Source organism: Pleurodeles waltl, chromosome 7 (assembly GCF_031143425.1).
Source record: "Pleurodeles waltl isolate 20211129_DDA chromosome 7, aPleWal1.hap1.20221129, whole genome shotgun sequence".
NCBI lineage: Eukaryota > Metazoa > Chordata > Amphibia > Caudata > Salamandridae > Pleurodeles > Pleurodeles waltl.
Genome location: NC_090446.1, coordinates 1,218,298,456 through 1,218,318,941, shown reverse-complemented (window position 1 = coordinate 1,218,318,941; position 20,486 = coordinate 1,218,298,456). Strand labels below are relative to the sequence as shown.

The following is a 20,486-nucleotide window of genomic DNA, read 5'->3' as shown; positions in this document are numbered from 1 at the left end:
GGTTTTGGTACTCACAGTATCAGAGTAGTCCTGGGGTCCCTCCTGAGGTGTTGGATCGCCACCAGCCGAGTCGGGGTCGCCGGGTGCAGTGTGGCAAGTCTCACGCTTCTTGCGGGGAGCTTGCAGGGTTCTTTAAAGCTGCTGGAAACAAAGTTGCAGCTTTTCTTTGGAGCAGGTCCGCTGTCCTCGGGAGTTTCTTGTCTTTTCGAAGCAGGGGCAGTCCTCAGAGGATGTCGAGGTCGCTGGTCCCTTTGGAAGGCGTCGCTGGAGCAGGATCTTTGGAAGGCAGGAGACAGGCCGGTGAGTTTCTGGAGCCAAGGCAGTTGTCGTCTTCTGGTCTTCCTCTGCAGGGGTTTTTCAGCTAGGCAGTCCTTCTTCTTGTAGTTGCAGGAATCTAATTTTCTAGGGTTCAGGGTAGCCCTTAAATACTAAATTTAAGGGCGTGTTTAGGTCTGGGGGGTTAGTAGCCAATGGCTACTAGCCCTGAGGGTGGGTACACCCTCTTTGTGCCCCCTCCCAAGGGGAGGGGGTCACAATCCTAACCCTATTGGGCGAATCCTCCATCTGCAAGATGGAGGATTTCTAAAAGTCAGAGTCACCTCAGCTCAGGACACCTTAGGGGCTGTCCTGACTGGCCAGTGACTCCTCCTTGTTGCTTTCTTTGTTCCCTCCAGCCTTGCCGCCAAAAGTGGGGGCCGTGGCCGGAGGGGGCGGGCAACTCCACTAAGCTGGAGTGCCCTGCTGGGCTGTGACAAAGGGGTGAGCCTTTGAGGCTCACCGCCAGGTGTTACAGCTCCTGCCTGGGGGAGGTGTTAGCATCTCCACCCAGTGCAGGCTTTGTTACTGGCCTCAGAGTGACAAAGGCACTCTCCCCATGGGGCCAGCAACATGTCTCTAGTGTGGCAGGCTGCTGGAACCAGTCAGCCTACACAGATAGTCGGATAGGTTTCAGGGGGCACCTCTAAGGTGCCCTCTGGGGTGTATTTTACAATAAAATGTACACTGGCATCAGTGTGCATTTATTGTGCTGAGAAGTTTGATACCAAACTTCCCAGTTTTCAGTGTAGCCATTATGGTGCTGTGGAGTTCGTGTTTGACAGACTCCCAGACCATATACTCTTATGGCTACCCTGCACTTACAATGTCTAAGGTTTTGTTTAGACACTGTAGGGGTACCATGCTCATGCACTGGTACCCTCACCTATGGTATAGTGCACCCTGCCTTAGGGCTGTAAGGCCTGCTAGAGGGGTGTCTTACCTATACTGCATAGGCAGTGAGAGGCTGGCATGGCACCCTGAGGGGAGTGCCATGTCGACTTACTCGTTTTGTCCTCACTAGCACACACAAGCTGGCAAGCAGTGTGTCTGTGCTGAGTGAGAGGTCTCCAGGGTGGCATAAGACATGCTGCAGCCCTTAGAGACCTTCCTTGGTATCAGGGCCCTTGGTACTAGAAGTACCAGTTACAAGGGACTTATCTGGATGCCAGGGTCTGCCAATTGTGGATACAAAAGTACAGGTTAGGGAAAGAACACTGGTGCTGGGGCCTGGTTAGCAGGCCTCAGCACACTTTCAATTGTAAACATAGCATCAGCAAAGGCAAAAAGTCAGGGGGCAACCATGCCAAGGAGGCATTTCCTTACACTGACCAAACTCGACATCGAGATACCGGCACCGAGAGATCGGAACACCGAAACCTAAAGAAGTGGCTTTGGAGCCGAAAAAGACTGTAGAAAAGGTTTCGGTACCGAAACATCCAGCTTCGGAGCCGAAAACAAGCTCCTACTCCGAGGAACAAGGCCTTTCAGCACAACTGCAAAGCCATAAATTTGGACAAGAGCTAGAAGCAGGGGAGCCAGATTATACACAAAGAAGGCTCCATATTCAAAAGGATACAGGGAAGATAAGAACTCTCCCTCCTATAAGAATGAAAAGGAAACTTGCTTTCCAAGACACAGAAAAACAACCACAAGCAAAAGTGGTAAAAGCAGTAACTCCTCCTCACTCTTCGCCACACCACTCACCGGAGCTGTCACCAATTGCAACACCCCCAATTATGCAATCTCCAACACACACAGGGATGAGCCAGGATGACCCAGATGCATGGGATCTCTATGATGCGCCTGTATCAGACAATAGTCCTGACTGCTACCCAGCAAGGCCATAACCACCTGAAGACAGTACGGCCTACACGCTTGTGGTGTCCAGAGCAGCGGCTTTTCACAATGTGGCACTGCACGCTGAACCCATTGAGGATGACTTTTATTTAATACTTTGTCGTTGACACACAGTCAGTACCAAAGTCTCCCAATGTTACCAGGGATGCTGAAACACCCAAAACAAGTATTTCAGGAGCCCGTCAAAGGCAGAGCCATCACACCTAGAGTGGTGAAAAAGTACAAGCCTCCCCCTACAGACCCCGTGTACATCACACAACAACTGACATCTGACTCAGTAGTAGTGGGCGCAGCACGAAAAAGGGCTAATTCACACACCTCTGGAGATGCACCACCACCCGGCAAAGAAAGTCGAAAGTTTGATGCAGCGGGAAAGAGAGTGGCAGCACAAGCGGCCAATCAATGGCGCATTGCCAATTCACAAGCTTTATTGTCAAGATATGACAGAGCTTATTGGGATGAAATGCAGCACTTCATAGAACATCTGCCCAAGGAGTTCCAAAAGCGTGCACAACAAGTGGTGGAAGAGGGCCAAAGTATCTCAAACAACCAGATACGATCGGTGATGGATGCAGCGGACACAGCCGCAAGAACTGTGAATACAGCGGTCACTATTCGGAGACACGCATGGCTACGCACCTCCGGGTTTAAACCAGAGATCCAACAGGCTGTGCTTAGTATGCCTTTTAATGGACAGCAGTTGTTTTTGCTCCGGAGGTGGACACAGCTATAGAAAAGCTGAAGAAGGACACTGATACGGCCATGGGCGCGCTCTACTCCCCACATAGCAGAGGCACATTTAGGAAGACACAATTCAGAGGGGGGTTTCGGGCCCAAAGCACAGAACACACAACCTCACAAACCAGGCCCAGTATCAAAGAGGAGGATTTCGGGGACAATACAGAGGCGGACAGTTCCCGAAAGCTAGGGGAAAGTTCCAAACCCAAAGACACCTCAAACTAAACAGTGACTTCACTGTCTCAAATCCCCAACACAACACCAGTGGGGGGGAGACTCACAGATTATTACCAGAATTGGGAGTAAATAACAACAGACTCGTGGGTCCTACCCATTATCCGAAATGGTTATTGCATAGAATTTCAACAATTACCACCCAATGTGCCTCCAAGAACACACATCATGTCCAAACAGCACTTAGATATATTACAAATAGAAGTTCAAGCGTTGTTACAAAAAGACGCAATAGAACTTGTACCCAACCATCAAAAAGGAACAGGTGTTTATTCCCTGTATTTTCTAATACCCAAAAAGGACAAAACTCTGAGACCCATCTTAGATCTCAGAACACTAAATATTTACATCAAATCAGATCACTTTCACATGGTGACACTTCAAGACGTAATCCCCTTGCTCAAACAACAAGACTACATGTCAACTTTAGATCTTAAGGATGCGTACTTCCATATGACCATTCATCCTTCACACAGGAAATACTTAAGGTTTTTAATCCAAGGAGTACATTACCAGTTCAAAGTGTTACCATTCGGGATAACAGCACCAAGGGTATTTACAAAATGCCTTGCAGTAGTAGCGGCACATATCAGAAGACAGCACATACACGTATTCCTGTATCTGGACGATTGGTTAATCAAAACCAACACTCAAGAACAGTGTTTTCAACACACAAAATACGTCATAGAAACCCTTCACAAACTGGGTTTCTCACTAAACTACCAAAAATCACACCTACAGCCATATCAAATACAACAATACTTAGGAGCAACAATCAACACAAAAAAAGGGATTGCCACTCCAAGTCCACAAAGGGTACAAGCATTCCAAAACGTAATACAAAGCATGCACCCAAACCAGAAGTATCCGGTAAAATTAGTGATGAAACTACTGGGCATGATGTCCTCATGCATAGCCATTGTCCCAAACGCAAGATTACACATGTGGCCCTTGCAACAGTGCCTAGCAACACAATGGACACAAGCACAGGGTCAACTATAAGATCTAGTGTTGATAGACCGCCAAACACACACCTCGCTACAATGGTAGAATCATGTAAATTTAAATCAAGGGTGGCCTTTCCAGGACCCAGTGCCTCAATACGTGATCACAACAGATGCTTCCATGGTAGGGTGGGGAGCACACCTCAACCAACACAGCATCCAGGGACAATGGGACACTCAGCAGAAACAACTTCACATAAATCAGCTAGAACTACTAGCAGTGTTTCTAGCGTTGAAAGCATTCCAACCGCTAATAGCCCACAAATACATTCTTGTCAAAACAGACAACATGACAACAATGTATTACTTAAACAAACAGGGAGGCACACACTCATCACAACTGTGTCTCTTGGCACAGAAGGTTTGGCATTGGGCGATTCACAATCACATTCGCCTAATAGCGCAATACATCCCAGGAATTCAAAACCAGTTGGCCGACAATCTCAGTCGAGATCACCAACAGATCCACGAATGGGAGATTCATCCACAGATACTACAAACCTACTTCCAAAACTGGGGAACACCGCAAATAGACCTATTCGCAACAAAAGAAAACGCAAAATGACAAAACTTCGCATCCAGGTACCCACAGCCTCACTCCAAGGGCATTGCGTTATGGATGAGTTGGTCAGGGATATTTGCTTACGCTTTTCCCCCTCTCCCACTCCTTCCGTATCTAGTAAACAAATTGAGTCAAAACAAACTCAAACTAATACTAATAGCACCAACTTGGGCACGACAACCTTGGTACACAACACTACTAGACCTGTCAGTAGTGCCTCATATCAAACTACCAAACAGACCAGATCTGTTAACTCAACACAAACAACAGATCAGACACCCGAATCCAGCATCGCTCAATCTAGCGATCTGGCTCCTGAAGTCTTAGAATTCGGACATCTAGACCTTACACAAGAATGTATGGAGGTCATCAAACAGGCTAGAAAACCTACTACAAGACATTGCAACAAAATAAATGGAAACGATTTGTTTATTACTGTCATAATAATCAAATTCAACCATTACACGCGTCCGCTAAAGACATTGTAAGCTACTTACAAAAATCTAACTTAGCTTTTTCGTCCATAAAAATACATCTCACAGCAATTTCTGCTTATCTGCAAATTGCACATTCAACTTCACTATTTAGAATCCCAGTCATAAAAGCATTTATGGAGGGTCTGAAGAGGATCATTCCACCAAGAACACCACCAGTTCCTTCGTGGAACCTCAATATTGTATTAACGCGACTCATGGGTCCACCATTCGAACCCATGCACTCTTGTGAAATGCAATACTTAACTTGGAAAGTAGCCTTCCTAATAGCTATCACATCTCTCAGAAGAGTAAGTGAAATACAAGCCTTTACCATACAGGAACCCTTTATACAAATACACAAACATAAAGTGGTTCTACGCACAAATCCCAAATTTTTGCCAAAAGTTATATCACCGTTCCACTTAAACCAAACTGTGGAACTCCCAGTGTTTTTTCCACAACCAGACTCTGTAGCTGAAAGAGCATTACATACATTAGACATAAAAAGAGCTCTAATGTACTACATTGATAGAACTAAACAGTTTCGCAAAACAATTGTTTGTAGCTTACCAAAAACCTAATACAGGGGATCCAATATCCAAACAAGGCATTGCCAGATGGATAGTTAAATGTATTCAAACCTGTTATGTTAAAGCTAAAAGAGAACTGCCTATTACACCAAAGGCACACTCCACTAGGAAGAAAGGCGCCACAATGGCCTTTCTAGGAAATATACCAATGACAGAAATCTGTAAGGCAGCCACATGGTCTACACCTCATACATTCACTAAACATTACTGCGTGGATGTGTTAACAACACAACAAGCCACAGTAGGACAAGCAGTACTAAGAACATTATTTCAAACAACTTCAACTCCTACAGGCTAAACCACCGCTTTTGGGGAGATAACTGCTTACTAGTCTATGCACAGCATGTGTATCTGCAGCTACACATGCCATCGAACGGAAAATGTCACTTACCCAGTGTACATCTGTTCGTGGCATGAGACGCTGCAGACTCACATGCGCCCTCCCACCTCCCCGGGAGCCTGTAGCCGTTATAAGTTGATTAAAGTTAAACTTGTACATTTGTAAATTCGTAATTATAACACTTAATCACATTATGTACATACATACTCCATTGCATGGGCACTATTACTATATACACAACTCCTACCTCACCCTCTGCGGGGAAAACAATCTAAGATGGAGTCTAAACCCATTCGCAATGGAGCTGAAATGGGAGGAGTCCCTCGGTCTCGTGACTCGAAAAGACTTCTTCAAAGAAAAACAACTCGTAACACTTCAAGACCAACACTAGATGCCGGGATATGCACAGCATGTGAATCTGCAGCGTCTCATGCCACGAACAGATGTACACTGGGTAAGTGACATTTTCCATATATGTTTGATGGCATGTGTAGCTGCAGATACACATGCTGTGCATACTTCTGCCATCTAGTGTTTGGCTCGGAGTGTTACAAGTTGTTTTCCTTCGAAGAAGTGTTTTCCAGTCACGGGAGACTCCTCCTCTTCGGCTCCGTTGCGCATGGGCATCGACTCCATGTTAGATTGTTTTCTTTCCGCCATCGGGTTCGGACGTGTTTCCATTTGCTCCGATAGTTTCGATTCGGAAAACCTTGAAAACACTTCATTTCTCGTCGGTATGGTTTCGATCGCGTTACACCTTCTATCGACACTTCAGTACCGTCGGAACAAACATCTCTACTCGCCCGTCGGGTGCGCGCGCCCAGCTTGGGCCTGGTCGGGCCAACCGCATGGAAGCTTCATGGATCGGACTCCATTCCGACAGTAAGGCCTGCTAGAGGTGTGACTTACCTATGCCACAAGCAGTGGCATAGGTAAGTCACACCGTCATTATCTCCCCACCAGCACACACAAGCTGTGAGGCAGTGTGCATGTGCTGAGTGAGGGGTCCCCAGGGTGCCATAAGACATGCTGCAGCCTTCCCTTGCATCAGGGCCCTTGGTACCAGGGGTACCATTTACAAGGGACTTATCTGGGTGCCAAGGCTGTGCCAATTGTGGGAACAAAGGTACAGTTTAGGGAAAGAACACTGGTGCTGGGGCCTGGTTAGCAGGGTCCCACCACACTTTCAATCATAACTGGCACCAACAAAATGTAAAAAGTCAGGGGGTAACCATGCCCACGAGGCATTTCCTTACACCCACATAGCTGCCTGATCAATATCCAGCTTGAGTGCTCAGCACTAATTTGTCTGGGAAAAGTTGTATAGGGTGCCTGGATCAAAAGTGCCTGCAGCTCATTTACGGGGTGAGCTGGCATTACTGCCACCAAAAGGGCCGTTTTCAGGTATTTGTAATATACACATTTACCCAGAAGTCACTCTGGTGTTGGAGAACTGACAGAGCAAAAAGTAACAAGTCATTTCTGGCACAGAGTTCTAAGTTGAACGAGTACTTCTTAAGAGCATCCCGTTCAGTTAAGCAAATAGCCAACTGAATAGGAAGTGATTTACTCTAGAACGTATGTGAAACGGATAAGTTCCAAGCGATACACGTCTGATTTTAAAAGGATTAGCCTCACTTTGGTGTTTTCCTAGTTCTAGAAATTATCTATTTGAAAGGAATGGAAAATTGAAACATATATTCTGACTGTTAAAAATGATGAATATCTGAAAGCAAACTCAGGCCTTGCTTATTGTAAGGAAATGCCTCCTTGGCATGGTTACCCCCTGACTTTTTGCCTTTGCTGATGCTAAGTTATGATTTGAAAGTGTGCTGGGACCCTGCTAACCAGGCCCCAGCACCAGTGTTCTTTCCCTAAACTGTACATTTGTCTCCACAATTGGCACAACCCTGGCACTCAGGTAAGTCCCTTGTAACTGGTACCCCTGGTGCCAAGGGCCCTGATACCAGGGAAGGTCTCTAAGGGCTGCAGCATGTCTCATGCCACCCTAGAGACCCCTCACTCAGCACATGCACACTGCTTCACAGCTTGTGTGTGCTGGTGGGGAGAAAATGACCAAGGTGACATGGCACTCCCCTCAGAGTGCCATGCCAACCTCACACTGCCTATACCACAGGTGAGGGCATATGTGCATGAGCACTATGCCCCTACAGTGTCTAAGCAAAACCTTAGACATTGTAAGTGCAGGGTAGCCATAAGAGTATATGGTCTGGGAGTTTGCCAAACACGAACTCCACAGCACCATAATGGCTACACTGAAAACTGGGAAGTTTGGTATCAAACTTCTAAGCACAATAAATGCACACTGATGCCAGTGTGCACTTTATTGTACAATACACCCAGAGGGCATCTTAGAGATGCCCCCTGAAAACATACCCAACTTCCAGTGTGGGCTGACTTGTTTTTGCCAGCCTGCCACACACCAGACATGTTGCTGGCCACATGGGGAGAGTGCCTTTGTCACTCTGTGGCCAGGAACAAAGCCTGTACTGGGTGGAGGTGCTTCTCATCTCCCCCTGCAGGAACTGTAACACCTGGCGGTGAGCCTCAAAGGCTCACCCCCTTTGTTACAGCGCCACAGGGCATCCCAGCTAGTGGAGATGCCTGCCCCTCCTGCCACTGCCCCCACTTTTGGCAGCAAGGCAGGAGGAGATAATTAGAAAAAGGAGTCAATAATAATTAGGAAAGGCCCCTAAGGTGTCCTGAGGTGACTCTTACTTTTAGAAATCCTCCATCTTGTAAAAGGAAGATTCCCCCAATAGGATTAGGGATGTGCCCCCCTCCCCACAGGGAGGAGGCACAGCGGGTGTAGCCACCTTCAAGGACAGTAGCCGTTGGCTATTGCCCTCCCAGACCTAAACACACCCCTAAATTCAGTATTTAGGGGCCCTCAGAACCTAGGAAGATAGATTCCTGCAACCTAAAGAAGAAGGACTGCTGACCTGAAGCCCTGCAGTGAAGACGGAGACGACAACTGATTTGGCCCCAGCCCCACCGGCCTGTCTCCCTACTTCGATGAAAACTGCAACAGCGCGCATTCCAACAGGGATCAGCGACCTCTGAAGCCTCAGAGGACTACCCTGCCTCTAAATGACCAAGAAGCTCCTGAGAACAGCGGCCCTGTTCAACAAACTGCAACTTTCTGCAACAAAGAAGCAACTTTAAAGACTTCACGTTTCCCGCCGGAAGCGTGAGACTTTCCACCCTGCACCCGACGCCCATGGCTTGACCTGCAGAAAACTAACACTAAAAGGAGGACTCCCCGGCGACTGCGAGCCCGTGAGTAGCTAGAGTTGACCCCCTTGAGCCCCCACAGCGACGCCTGCAGAGGAAATCCAGAGGCTCCCCCTGACCACGACTGCCTGTAACAAGGGACCAGACGCCTGGAACCAACACTGCACCCGCAGCCCCCAGGACCTGAAGGAACCGAACTCCAGTGCAGGAGCGACTCCCAGGCGACCCTCTGCCTAGCCCAGGTGATAGCTACCCCGAGGAGCCCCCCTGTGCCTGCCTGCATCATTGAAGAGACCCCCGGGTCTCCCCATTGCTTTCAATACAAAACCCGACTCCTGTTTGCACTCTGCACCCGGCTGTCCCTGTGCTGCTGAGGGTGTACTTTCTGTGCCTCTTACTTGTTGACTTTATGCTAGTCTTTGAACATGTACAGAGCACTACTGCCTGTTGGCTGGGTTCATGCTATATAAAGACCATATGCATACATATGCAGCCTCCCTGAACGAAAGGAGACATTTGGTGGAGTGTGCACACAGGTTCTAGATGGACCCCACCATTCACCCATAAGGCAAGTTTGAAGACCCCTGTTCTAAGGAGTGAGAAGCAAAGACTTCAACATTTTGTACAGTGTATTAAATATGTATTTCCATGTTGCATATGAACCACTTGATAAGTTAAACGCCATGAGTTCAAGTTGTCAAACTTATATTTGGTTTTTTTTTGTATCTTTTTCCAGTTAAAGTGGAGCCTATTCCTGCTATTAGTCATGCAACCTTGGGAGCAGCTAACCGTATCATACAGACATCTCAGGCCACTCCACTACATACTGTCACAATTCTACAGCAGGCACCTCTGGGTCAACACCAGCTACCTATCAAAGCGGTAACACAGAACGGAACTCACGTGGTACCCATCACTACAGCGATACAAGGGCAAGTTACAGCTGGTAAGAACCTGCCAAATTAATCTTTTTCTTGTTGTTTTTTTTGTAGTCATTTTCAGGAAACAATACCTGTTGATTTGCATTGAATGGTTAAGCACTACAGTCTTTAAAATGTTCTTTACATTAACAATTATGCATTGTAATTAAAACGTGCAGTTCTAAAATAAATGCAAATGCTGATTTACACAGTTAATGGCTTAGACTTTTTAAGGCTTTGTGCTGCACAACTATCTGCCCTAACGAAAGTGAAGTCCTGTGAGCACATTATTCATTTTGGGCATTTGCACCATGCAAGTGCTGGCCATTTAAGTCTACCAGATCACCTTTGTGGTCAAAATGTAAAAAGGTGAGTCTTTCAGGACCAATTATTTACTGTTGTGTTAGTAGGAAAGTGAATGTAATGATTAATGTTGTTTTGAAATAGTTTTTTGTTTTTAAAATCCACAACACTGATCTTCGGAGATCTACTCCATTTTTAGGGTCGAGCCTGCTTCGCATGCGTTTCGCTTGCGAGATGCTTTAGTAGTTAGAAAAGGTCTCGGAGCCCCATCCATGGTACGTCAGTGTCTTTCCTTCGTTCGTGCGCTTGCCTTTCAAAATCTGCTTGCTTTCATTAGTGGAAGGAATGCATACGTCATGCCTTTTCCGGTGGTCAGCCCTCCTGGAGCCCAGTGACCAAGTACTGAAAACATGCAAGGCTCACGGTTTCCCGTCCGGTTTGTGGACTACTTTTGATCTTTTTCGCCGCGCAATCTCACTTGGCAGAAGGCCAGCGCTTTGCATGACATCGACCCTGTTACATAGTTAATTACTGGTAACGTACATAATTGCACTTTTGCCGATCGGTTTCACTACGAGTGAACTGTAGCAGCGCTGTTTTTTTCCATTTAATGTGGCAAGAAAAGTCCGGTTGGGAGTTTACAACTGCCAATAGCTGTAACTCTGAGAAATGCGAGACCCTATTGCATTACAAATGCTTGTTTATTCATACAGTTAACCTATATTGCGATTCATGCAAAGCTGTTCTGTAATTTGTTTCTTATGGACTTTGACAAATCAGAGTTCAATTGTTTTACTTAATATAAGGTCTCTAGTAACTGTCTTTACTGTGCTAATGTGCTCTTTTAAAAATAACTAAATTTGCTAGTCCTACAGTTTGCTACTGAATTAACACATCCCTAAATGAAATGTAGCACAGTTTTGCAGGTCCATCCCTTACTTTTTCTCTTAGCTGTTTGGTGCAGAACTTCTGGTCTTGTTGGCTTTCCCACAGTCTCCACGCGATGCCCATGGTCATCCATGGGCCCAGTGAGGAAGCATTGAATGGAATGACTGCAAGGTATTTCTTCCTTATCAGGTCCATACAGGGAGTAGGCCTGGCACCCTTCTGCTCTAACACTGGTGCAGTTGATACGTTTGTCTCTTTGGGGTGCATCAAAGTGAGGGTGCTAGTGTTCTATACTCCAGCTACCAAGAGTCTTCTGTGGAAGTTTAGCCTCACTTGGTGGTATCCCTCGATCCCTATACTGCAAGGGCAATTTACTGGATTCCCTCTGTGCCCATAACTATTAAGAAAAGGCATGGAGTATTTTCCTTGTTTTTATGCTGAGCCTGAATTTAACTTGTTGGTATATTAGTAAATATGAGATCACCTGTGTTGTCTGCCTTGGTTAGGGTACCGTTGTATTGTTACATGGGTCCAACATTATTTCTTTTTAAGTTTAGACTTTTTTCTTCCCTTACTCTCCTATGTAAAATGTTCTTTTTGAGCATTTTCAAATTCTCTCCATCCCATCATACTTCCCAACCTTTTTCTCTCCTGGTCAGATCACCCACACTCTTGCTTCATAACTGTACAGTCTGCTGAGAGTCCTAGGCTTATTGGCCCTATTACCAGTGCCTTTAGCATTTCAGGGTCTAATCAGTAAACTGCTCATAACTTACACTGATCAGATTCTCCATCTTCAATGAGACCTGAAGGCCCACAGGAGAGAGGAAGGAGTGGGCCCTCTCAAACGAATTAGTCCAGGCAATATCGGCCAAACAGAAGTGCATGTAGTTGAATTGGTAGCAAGAGTTAGGGAGGCAAAGCTAAGGAACTCCGAGATAAACCAACGGACAGAACAGGTTTAATGGTTCCAGGAGGGACACTTGCACACTATAAACCTGACGTGGGAAAGCATAAGTAGGCACAGAAAAACTGACAGGAGTAGCAATAAAGAAATCTGAAACACGGATTAACTTGGCATGCTTGCCACAATTTCACATGGCAAATGAAAGTGGCAATACCTTTTCTCTTTCTATGTAGTGTTTATTATTTGCAGGCTAGAGGGCCTGTTTTTTTTATTACACTTTTTATGACAGTCGTTGCACCGACACAGTAAAATGTGTGAATTGTTTATTTTTGATGCTCCTTTTGTTGGGATGTTGCTGCTTCCCAGACCAGGAGGGCACACCATGTAGGCAACACTACAGAAACAAATTGACAAAGAACACCAGTGGATCGCGCTTTCTTGTCTACAAGCAGTCTTGTCTGTTGAATGCTGCAGACTTGCAGATCTGCAATGAAGAAATGAAGACCAGCATTTCTGGTTTTTTTCCCCTCATGCTCCTGGAAGAGTCTCACTTTTAGAAAGTAAGAATGTATACCTAATAGATTTTGAACTGAATCTTGAATATTAAATAATGAGAATCCTTGAAGCAAATGCAAAATGTATGGTTTGTAGTGTGTCCTCTTGTAGATCACATGCTTTGCTTACTTCTGTCATCTAGTGTTTAGGCATGGACAATTACACGTTTGTTATAAGAAGTCTTCAGTATCTCACCACTTCTGCTTAAGACCACAGAGCTCCCGGACAAAGACTCTGGCTCAGATAGTTTTTTTTTTTTTTTTTTTTTACATTGAACCACAGACATACTGACCACTCTCCACTTAGGAGACCGAATGAGCAGATCGTGAGGGCAAAGGCTCATCCTACAGCAAGCCAAGGAGAACAGAGACCTTCAAATCTCTCCTCTGATGGCTAGGGGAAAAATGTGTTTATCATTAGGAAACATCTGGGGATTGACCTCGGAAAAAGTCTCAGCTAAAGGCTGGGCACTGTTTTCGAAGGAGTCTGGCTTTGATCCCTGAAAATGGACACTAGAAGCGTCATCAGTCTGGCTCAGCACTTCAGTACCAAACCCATTTGGCAACAAGAGTCTCCTTTGGATTCTGAGTAGCCTCAACCCAAGGGCTCTGAGCCTCAGTGCCAGTTAAATGGCAGCTCGATGCCAAGGTGAAGACCAGTCGATCTTAGGACTCAAAATCAGCTTTGAAACAGACTTAGATGAAGATGTCAACACAGAGTTTGCTACAAAGTGAACCCTCACCAGTCGTTGAGTTCCGGGGGTGCCTAATATCCAGAAACACAAAATGTACTTGCACTGCTCCAAGGGACAACTTTTTGCTCCCCTCCTAAACAGCAGGCACATGACACTGTAGCCAGCAGAAGATTGCTGGTCAAGCCACTTGCGCTCTGCTGCAGTTTCATGCGCACTACCTAGCCACCACCAGTCCACCATGTACTACCGCCACCTAAGGCACGGCACAAAGTGCTTAGTTGGACAAGTATTTCTTAAGAGCATCCAGGTCAGTTAAGCAACAGGAGTCTGTGCATTCATTCCATGCTGGCTATCTGGATCCTTACTTTGAACCTGAACCATATGTGCATGGGGATGGCCTGTGGGAGGACTACAGTATAGAGCCACAAGATGTCAGCCTGGAGCCATATTCAGTTAGTGTCACCTCCTAATAATACCACAACACATGATGCTGTAACGCAAAGGGCATCTGACCCTCACAGGGTCAGACTACATGTGGTGGAAGAGGATAACTTCCTTCTAGAAAATGCTCTCAGAAAGATTCAAGCGATTTCTCCCAGTGCTTAAAATCATTATGAAATGCACTATTGAGAACTAAAAAGAACCCATCAGGGTTTATGTTGTGGCAGCATGAATTGAAAAGAAATACAAACCAGCAACAGATAACTTTCTATATTAAAGGTCATGCTTATCACAGATTCCTGGTCGTCCATGTGACTTAAAAGTGCATTTGCTAAAGAAAGATGGTGGGAATACTACACCACCTGATGAGGTGAGTAGAAAAGACCAAAAGAGGAAGGAGGGAGGGAAGCATATTACAGTGGGGAAGACAGCAGAGTGGCGTATTGCCTATTATGTAATTCTCCGCTCCAGATACAATAGTTATTATTAAGATGAGTTTAAATAGCTGATCAAACACATCCCAAAGGCATATAGGTAGAGAGGAAAGGACTGATAAGGGTGGTGCCAAGTTACTATCAAATACTATAATATGGTATGCCATGGGTGTGGCATCCAAAGGAGTCAATTCACATGTCATTCTTAGACAACATGCATAATGATGTCTGAATTTTTGTCCTGAGGACCAATAACACCTCATCACGTACCATTTGATGGCAACTTTCCCTTTGGACCTTGAGTAGATAACATGCTTCAGAAAATCAAGAAATGTGCAGACACCACTACAGCCATTGGAGCCTTGAAAACAGTCTCCCAAAATTGGATTTTGAAAACCGCTTATACGAGGTGGTGTGAAAATTGCTACCACAATGCGGCAGACAGGGATTTAGCAACTTCAATACTTTATAGAACAGGTCATCAAACCCTTATAATCAAGGTGCTTACCAAGGCAACAGTAACAGGGAAGGTTGGGGTTGCTCTGGCAAGTGTGCCTCAGCCGCAAATCAGTAACTTGCCATCTACCGATCACATACCACACGTTCGGGGACAAATCAGATCATTCCCTCTACAGTTGAAGGAAATCTCCTCAGACAAGTGGGTTCTGTCTGTTAAGCATGAATACTGCTTAGAGTTCCATACCACAAACTTACCACCACCACGTCACACAATCGCCACATCTGCACCAGTCATGTCTTCCAATATCTGGACAGCTGATTAATAAAGAGCAGCAAATGGCAGCAATACCCATCACACACATGTAGCATTTTCACTCCTTTTTAGGTTAGGGTTCACAGTACATGCAAAACAAATGCATTTTAACCCGCAGCAAACCCCAAAATGTTAGGCAGCCGTGTTCAACTTAATCACAGGCAAGGCCTACCTAATCGAGAAAGGATGATGGCATTCCCGTGGATGTTACCAGCTCATCCAATAGTGGAAACAATGAAGCTATTGAGGATGATGGCTTCTTGTATAGTCATGAGTGAATAGATGTAGATTTCGAGAGCGCTACTGCTGCTCAGTGGGCATCTTGGCACTGTAAAAACCTTAAATCTGAAAAGGATGAGAGAGAAGGAAGCAGTGATGGACCTAAGAAGGAAGAGTGCTGGAGCAAAGCGGAATATTGAGGCTTTTTGAAAGTGATTGAGTTTTGTACATGTGTAAAGGAAGAGTTTCAAAGTTCTGCACATAGATCTGAAAAATATTATTCTCCAAAGACTACAGTCCCCAACATTTGGAATAGATTTTAGATCAGTGGAATGAAGATACTTGTCTGGTGTGTGATGAGTGAGTTTCCTGCCCAAATGGACAAGACCAGAGGAAGGTCTCTGTGAAGCACAGGATCTTAAACAAGAGATGCAGTTATAACATGAATAGGGGTTCGAGTGGAAAGATTTTGTAAACAGTGACAGCTTTCCCAAAAAGTTTATTTTTTTCCCCATTGCGTTCCAGGTAGTTATCCAGTTAGCTATGTTAGCCAATTAGATCATGCTTGTGGTGGCTTGAAATAAGAGGAAACCCAAAGGATGTAATTGTGGCTGCTGTGGAGGGAATATAGATGTTGAATATTGGACTGAGGGGACAATCCCTGCTGGATGACCCAGTTGATATAGAATGACAAGTAACAGAAGGGTGAACACATGACAGGCTATGTTCTCTTGGAAAGAAAGGAATTGAATCATGTCATAGCTTTTCTACAGATGCCAAAATCTGTCAGCTGAGATAGAAGGGTGGAGTGTGAGACAGTTGTAGGCTCTGCAGAATGGTCCAAAAGAACCAGTGCTGTTGAGCCACTATGACCTGAATGGTGTTGCAATGGTCAGTTTTGGCCATCAGCGCTAATTCTGTAATGTGGGAATGCCTGAAGCCTGATTGTTGCATTGAGAAGGAATTTTTCATCCAGGTATAAGGAGAGTTGAATATTGCCTTTTCAAGGATTTTGGCAGGAAGAGGAAATGGAGAGAGGTCTGATGATAAGGCTGCAGGAACATAGCCTTTTTCCATGTAAAATGGACCTCGACAGATTCCAAAGATCGAAGTAAAGTAAGAACAGCCAGTTTCATTGGCCAGAAGATGTAAAATAGGAGTGCAAGTGCCTATTGGTAAATCTCACTTAGCGGACTGCAAGTTAAAAACCACTAGTTGATAAGTAAGAGGATTAAGTTCCATGAGACTAGATCCAGGGTGGTGAAGTATGTTTTTTGGAATGTGTGGCAGTAGATAAACACGGTCTGCATAATTCCGCCATCTATTGTTGGGTCCGGAATGTTGCAAGTTGTTTTTGTTTGAAAAGTCTTATGGGTCACGACTTAGAGTGATCCCTCCTCTTGCTGGCAATGCGCATGGTCCTCGACTCCATCTTCAGATTTTCTTCCGCTGTCGGGATCAGTTGTGTTCTCTCTGAGCTCCGGTTCAAGACCGTATTACGTCTCTTCCATTTGGGAAAACCTCTCCAACCCTGTCAGTATTATGGATCGCATTTCTCTTTATCCCTTTGCGTTACAGAATCAAAAATCTTCAGTTCGAGGCCCTCGGAGACCCCCACTCTTTGGGTGGCTATTTTTCTCCATCCTGCACCTCAGACAATGAAAGTGTGATGAAACAGACACCTTTCTGTTTCTGTCCAAAGTGTCCCTCCAAATTCCCTCGGACCGATCAACATCAAGTCTGTAACTTCTGCTTCTCGCCAGAAAATAGGGAAGAAACCAGTGAAGCCTGACAGTTGTTTAGGTCGGAAAGGACTCTGCAAGACAGAAGAGCCTGCCACTGAGAAATGCAGAGGCAAGAAGTTGAGAAAACGCCCGACATCTTAAGTATCCAAGAAAGCATGTCAGGCACAGAACAGGAGCAGGACATCCGGGAGGCTTCTCCTGCCGAAGAGGAGGCGGTTTCTATTCAGGACTCACCGAGGGCAAAATGACTCTTAAAAATGCAGAAAATCCCTTCAGGTCAACAAACAGTGAGTAAAACAACCCCCTGCGCCACCCAAAAAACTCACCAGATGGAGCTGCCACTGCCTTCTGGCCATGGCTGGCATCAAAGACTTTTTCGGATGCCCTGTCCTCACTCTTCACCTAAACCGAAGATAACCACTTATATCCAGAGCGAAACGCCATTGTTGCTGAATCCTTCTACATACCACTTGGCACCCACTGTTACAGCATCAAAAAGAATGCCTGCCGTGGCTCTGACAATTTCGGCACTGGAAATTAAAAGCACTTTGGCACTGAAAAAACCCAAAGCCAAACTTTGAAGCAACAGTTCTATGTTAAGCAGTTGCAGCTTCATATCCAGCTGCAAACAGGGGGAGTTCTGGTTAAAACTGCTGCTTCCACTCCATCTAAGCAACAGCTTTCTTTTAAGGAGACCTTAAACACCTAGGCCTCCAATTAAACACAGCAGAATGGACAAGGACTTGGAAGAGGATCAGCACCCCTGCCTACATCTCCACCAACCACTCCACCACCACTGCCGCAAACTCCTCCACAGCATTCTCATGGTGAACCTTTAGATTTTTCTCCGTAAGGCTCACCTCATTCCTTTCAGGATACTCAAGACAAGGGGGATGGCACAGCACACTTTCAGGCCAACATAGATTCTTGGTCTCAGTATGACGTAGACACATACACTGATACTGATATTGAGGCCTACCCACCTAGACCTTCCCCACCTGATGACACCACTTCTTTTCAAGAACTAGAAGAAAGAGCAGTTACGTATTACCAGGCTCCCCTCCATAAAGGTCCTATTGGGGATGATTTTTAATTTGAGATGCTAACTGCCTCACATAAGTCCGCGCAGTACCTCCACATGCTCAAGGGCATGTTAAGACATGTTTATAATATATTTCAAGACCCGACTAGAGCCCGTATTATTTACCCAAGAGTGAAGAAGAAATACAAGTCTCCTCCCTCAGACCCTATCTATATCAAGGGTCAGCAAATCACTGGCATATTGCCAATACGCAGGGACTCCTGGCAAGATTCGGTTGAGCCCATGGGAACGAAATGGAGCAGCTACTCCAATACCTCCCAGAAGAGCACAGGTAAAGAGGGCAAAAAGTTGTTAGCGAGGGACAGTTAATTTCCATCTATTGCATACGATGTGCTTTGGACTCAGGTGATACAGCAGCCAGAGGTATCAATACCAGTGTCCTTTTACACTGGCATGCGTGGCTACATATTTCTGGATTTAGACAGGAGAAACAACAAACAGTATTAAATGTACCATTCAGTAAAGAGCATCTTTTCGGTACTAAATTATATCAGGCGTTAGAAAAGATGAAAAATTACAACAAGCAGTCAAAATCCATTGGAGCGCGCTCCACCTTCCTGCTTCTCATGGTGGTTTTTCGTAGGCCGCAATACAATCCAGCCTCTAAATCTTTAGGTGAAACATATTCCTATTGTAAAGGTCAGCTGCACACATCTTCATACAGAGGTTTTTACAGGGGTTCATATAGAGGAAGTGTAAAGAAATGGCTCCCTGTTGCAGTTACCCCCCACTTTTTGCCTGATACTGATGCTGACTTGACTGAGAAGTGTGCTAGGACCCTGCTAACCAGGCCCCAGCACCAGTGTTCTTTCACCTAAAATGTACCATTGTATCCACAATTGGCAGACCCTGGCATCCAGATAAGTCCCTTGTAACTGGTACTTCTAGTACCAAGGGCCCTGATGCCAAGGAAGGTCTCTAAGGGCTGCAGCATGTCTTATGCCACCCTGGAGACCTCTCACTCAGCACAGACACACTGCTTACCAGCTTGTGTGTGCTAGTGAGGACAAAACGAGTAAGTCGACATGGCACTCCCCTCAGGGTGCCATGCCAGCCTCTCACTGCCTATGCAGTATAGGTAAGACACCCCTCTAGCAGGCCTTACAGCCCTAAGGCAGGGTGCACTATACCATAGGTGAGGGTACCAGTGCATGAGCATGGTACCCCTACAGTGTCTAAACAAAACCTTAGACATTGTAAGTGCAGGGTAGCCATAAGAGTATATGGTCTGGGAGTCTGTCAAACACGAACTCCACAGCACCATAATGGCTACACTGAAAACTGGGAAGTTTGGTATCAAACTTCTCAGCACAATAAATGCACACTGATGCCAGTGTACATTTTATTGTAAAATACACCACAGAGGGCACCTTAGAGGTGCCCCCTGAAACTTAACCGACTATCTGTGTAGGCTGACTAGTTTTAGCAGCCTGCCACAAACCGAGACATGTTGCTGGCCCCATGGGGAGAGTGCCTTTGTCACTCTGAGGCCAGTAACAAAGCCTGCACTGGGTGGAGATGCTAACACCTCTCCCAGGCAGGAATTGTCACACCTGGCGGTGAGCCTCAAAGGCTCACCTCCTTTGTGCCAACCCAGCAGGACACTCCAGCTAGTGGAGTTGCCCGCCCCCTCCGGCCAGGCCCCACTTTTGGCGGCAAGGCCGGAGAAAATAATGAGAATAACAAGGAGGAGTCACTGGCCAGTCAGGACAGCCCCTAAGGTGTCCTGAGCTGAGGTGACTCTAACTTTTAGAAATCCTCCATCTTGCAGATGGAGGATTCCCCCAATAGGGTTAGGATTGTGACCCCCTCCCCTTGGGAGGAGGCACAAAGAGGGTGTACCCACCCTCAGGGCTAGTAGCCATTGGCTACTAACCCCCCAGACCTAAACACGCCCTTAAATTTAGTATTTAAGGGCTACCCTGAACCCTAGAAAATTAGATTCCTGCAACTACAAGAAGAAGGACTGCCTAGCTGAAAACCCCTGCAGAGGAAGACCAGAAGACGACAACTGCCTTGGCTCCAGAAACTCACCGGCCTGTCTCCTGCCTTCCAAAGATCCTGCTCCAGCGACGCCTTCCAAAGGGACCAGCGACCTCGACATCCTCTGAGGACTGCCCCTGCTTCGAAAA

At 45.9% G+C, this 20,486-nt stretch overlaps 1 protein-coding gene across 1 annotated transcript in view; it reads left to right on the top strand.

Moving 5' to 3' along the window:
- FOXK2 (forkhead box K2) overlaps positions 1 to 20,486 on the top strand; it is a 223,177-nt gene that overhangs the window by 172,832 nt on the left and 29,859 nt on the right. The window contains exon 8 of the mRNA XM_069200363.1: positions 10,111 to 10,320. Within this exon, the coding sequence (XP_069056464.1) occupies positions 10,111 to 10,320 (210 nt within the window). The remainder of the gene's footprint in view (positions 1 to 10,110; positions 10,321 to 20,486) is intronic.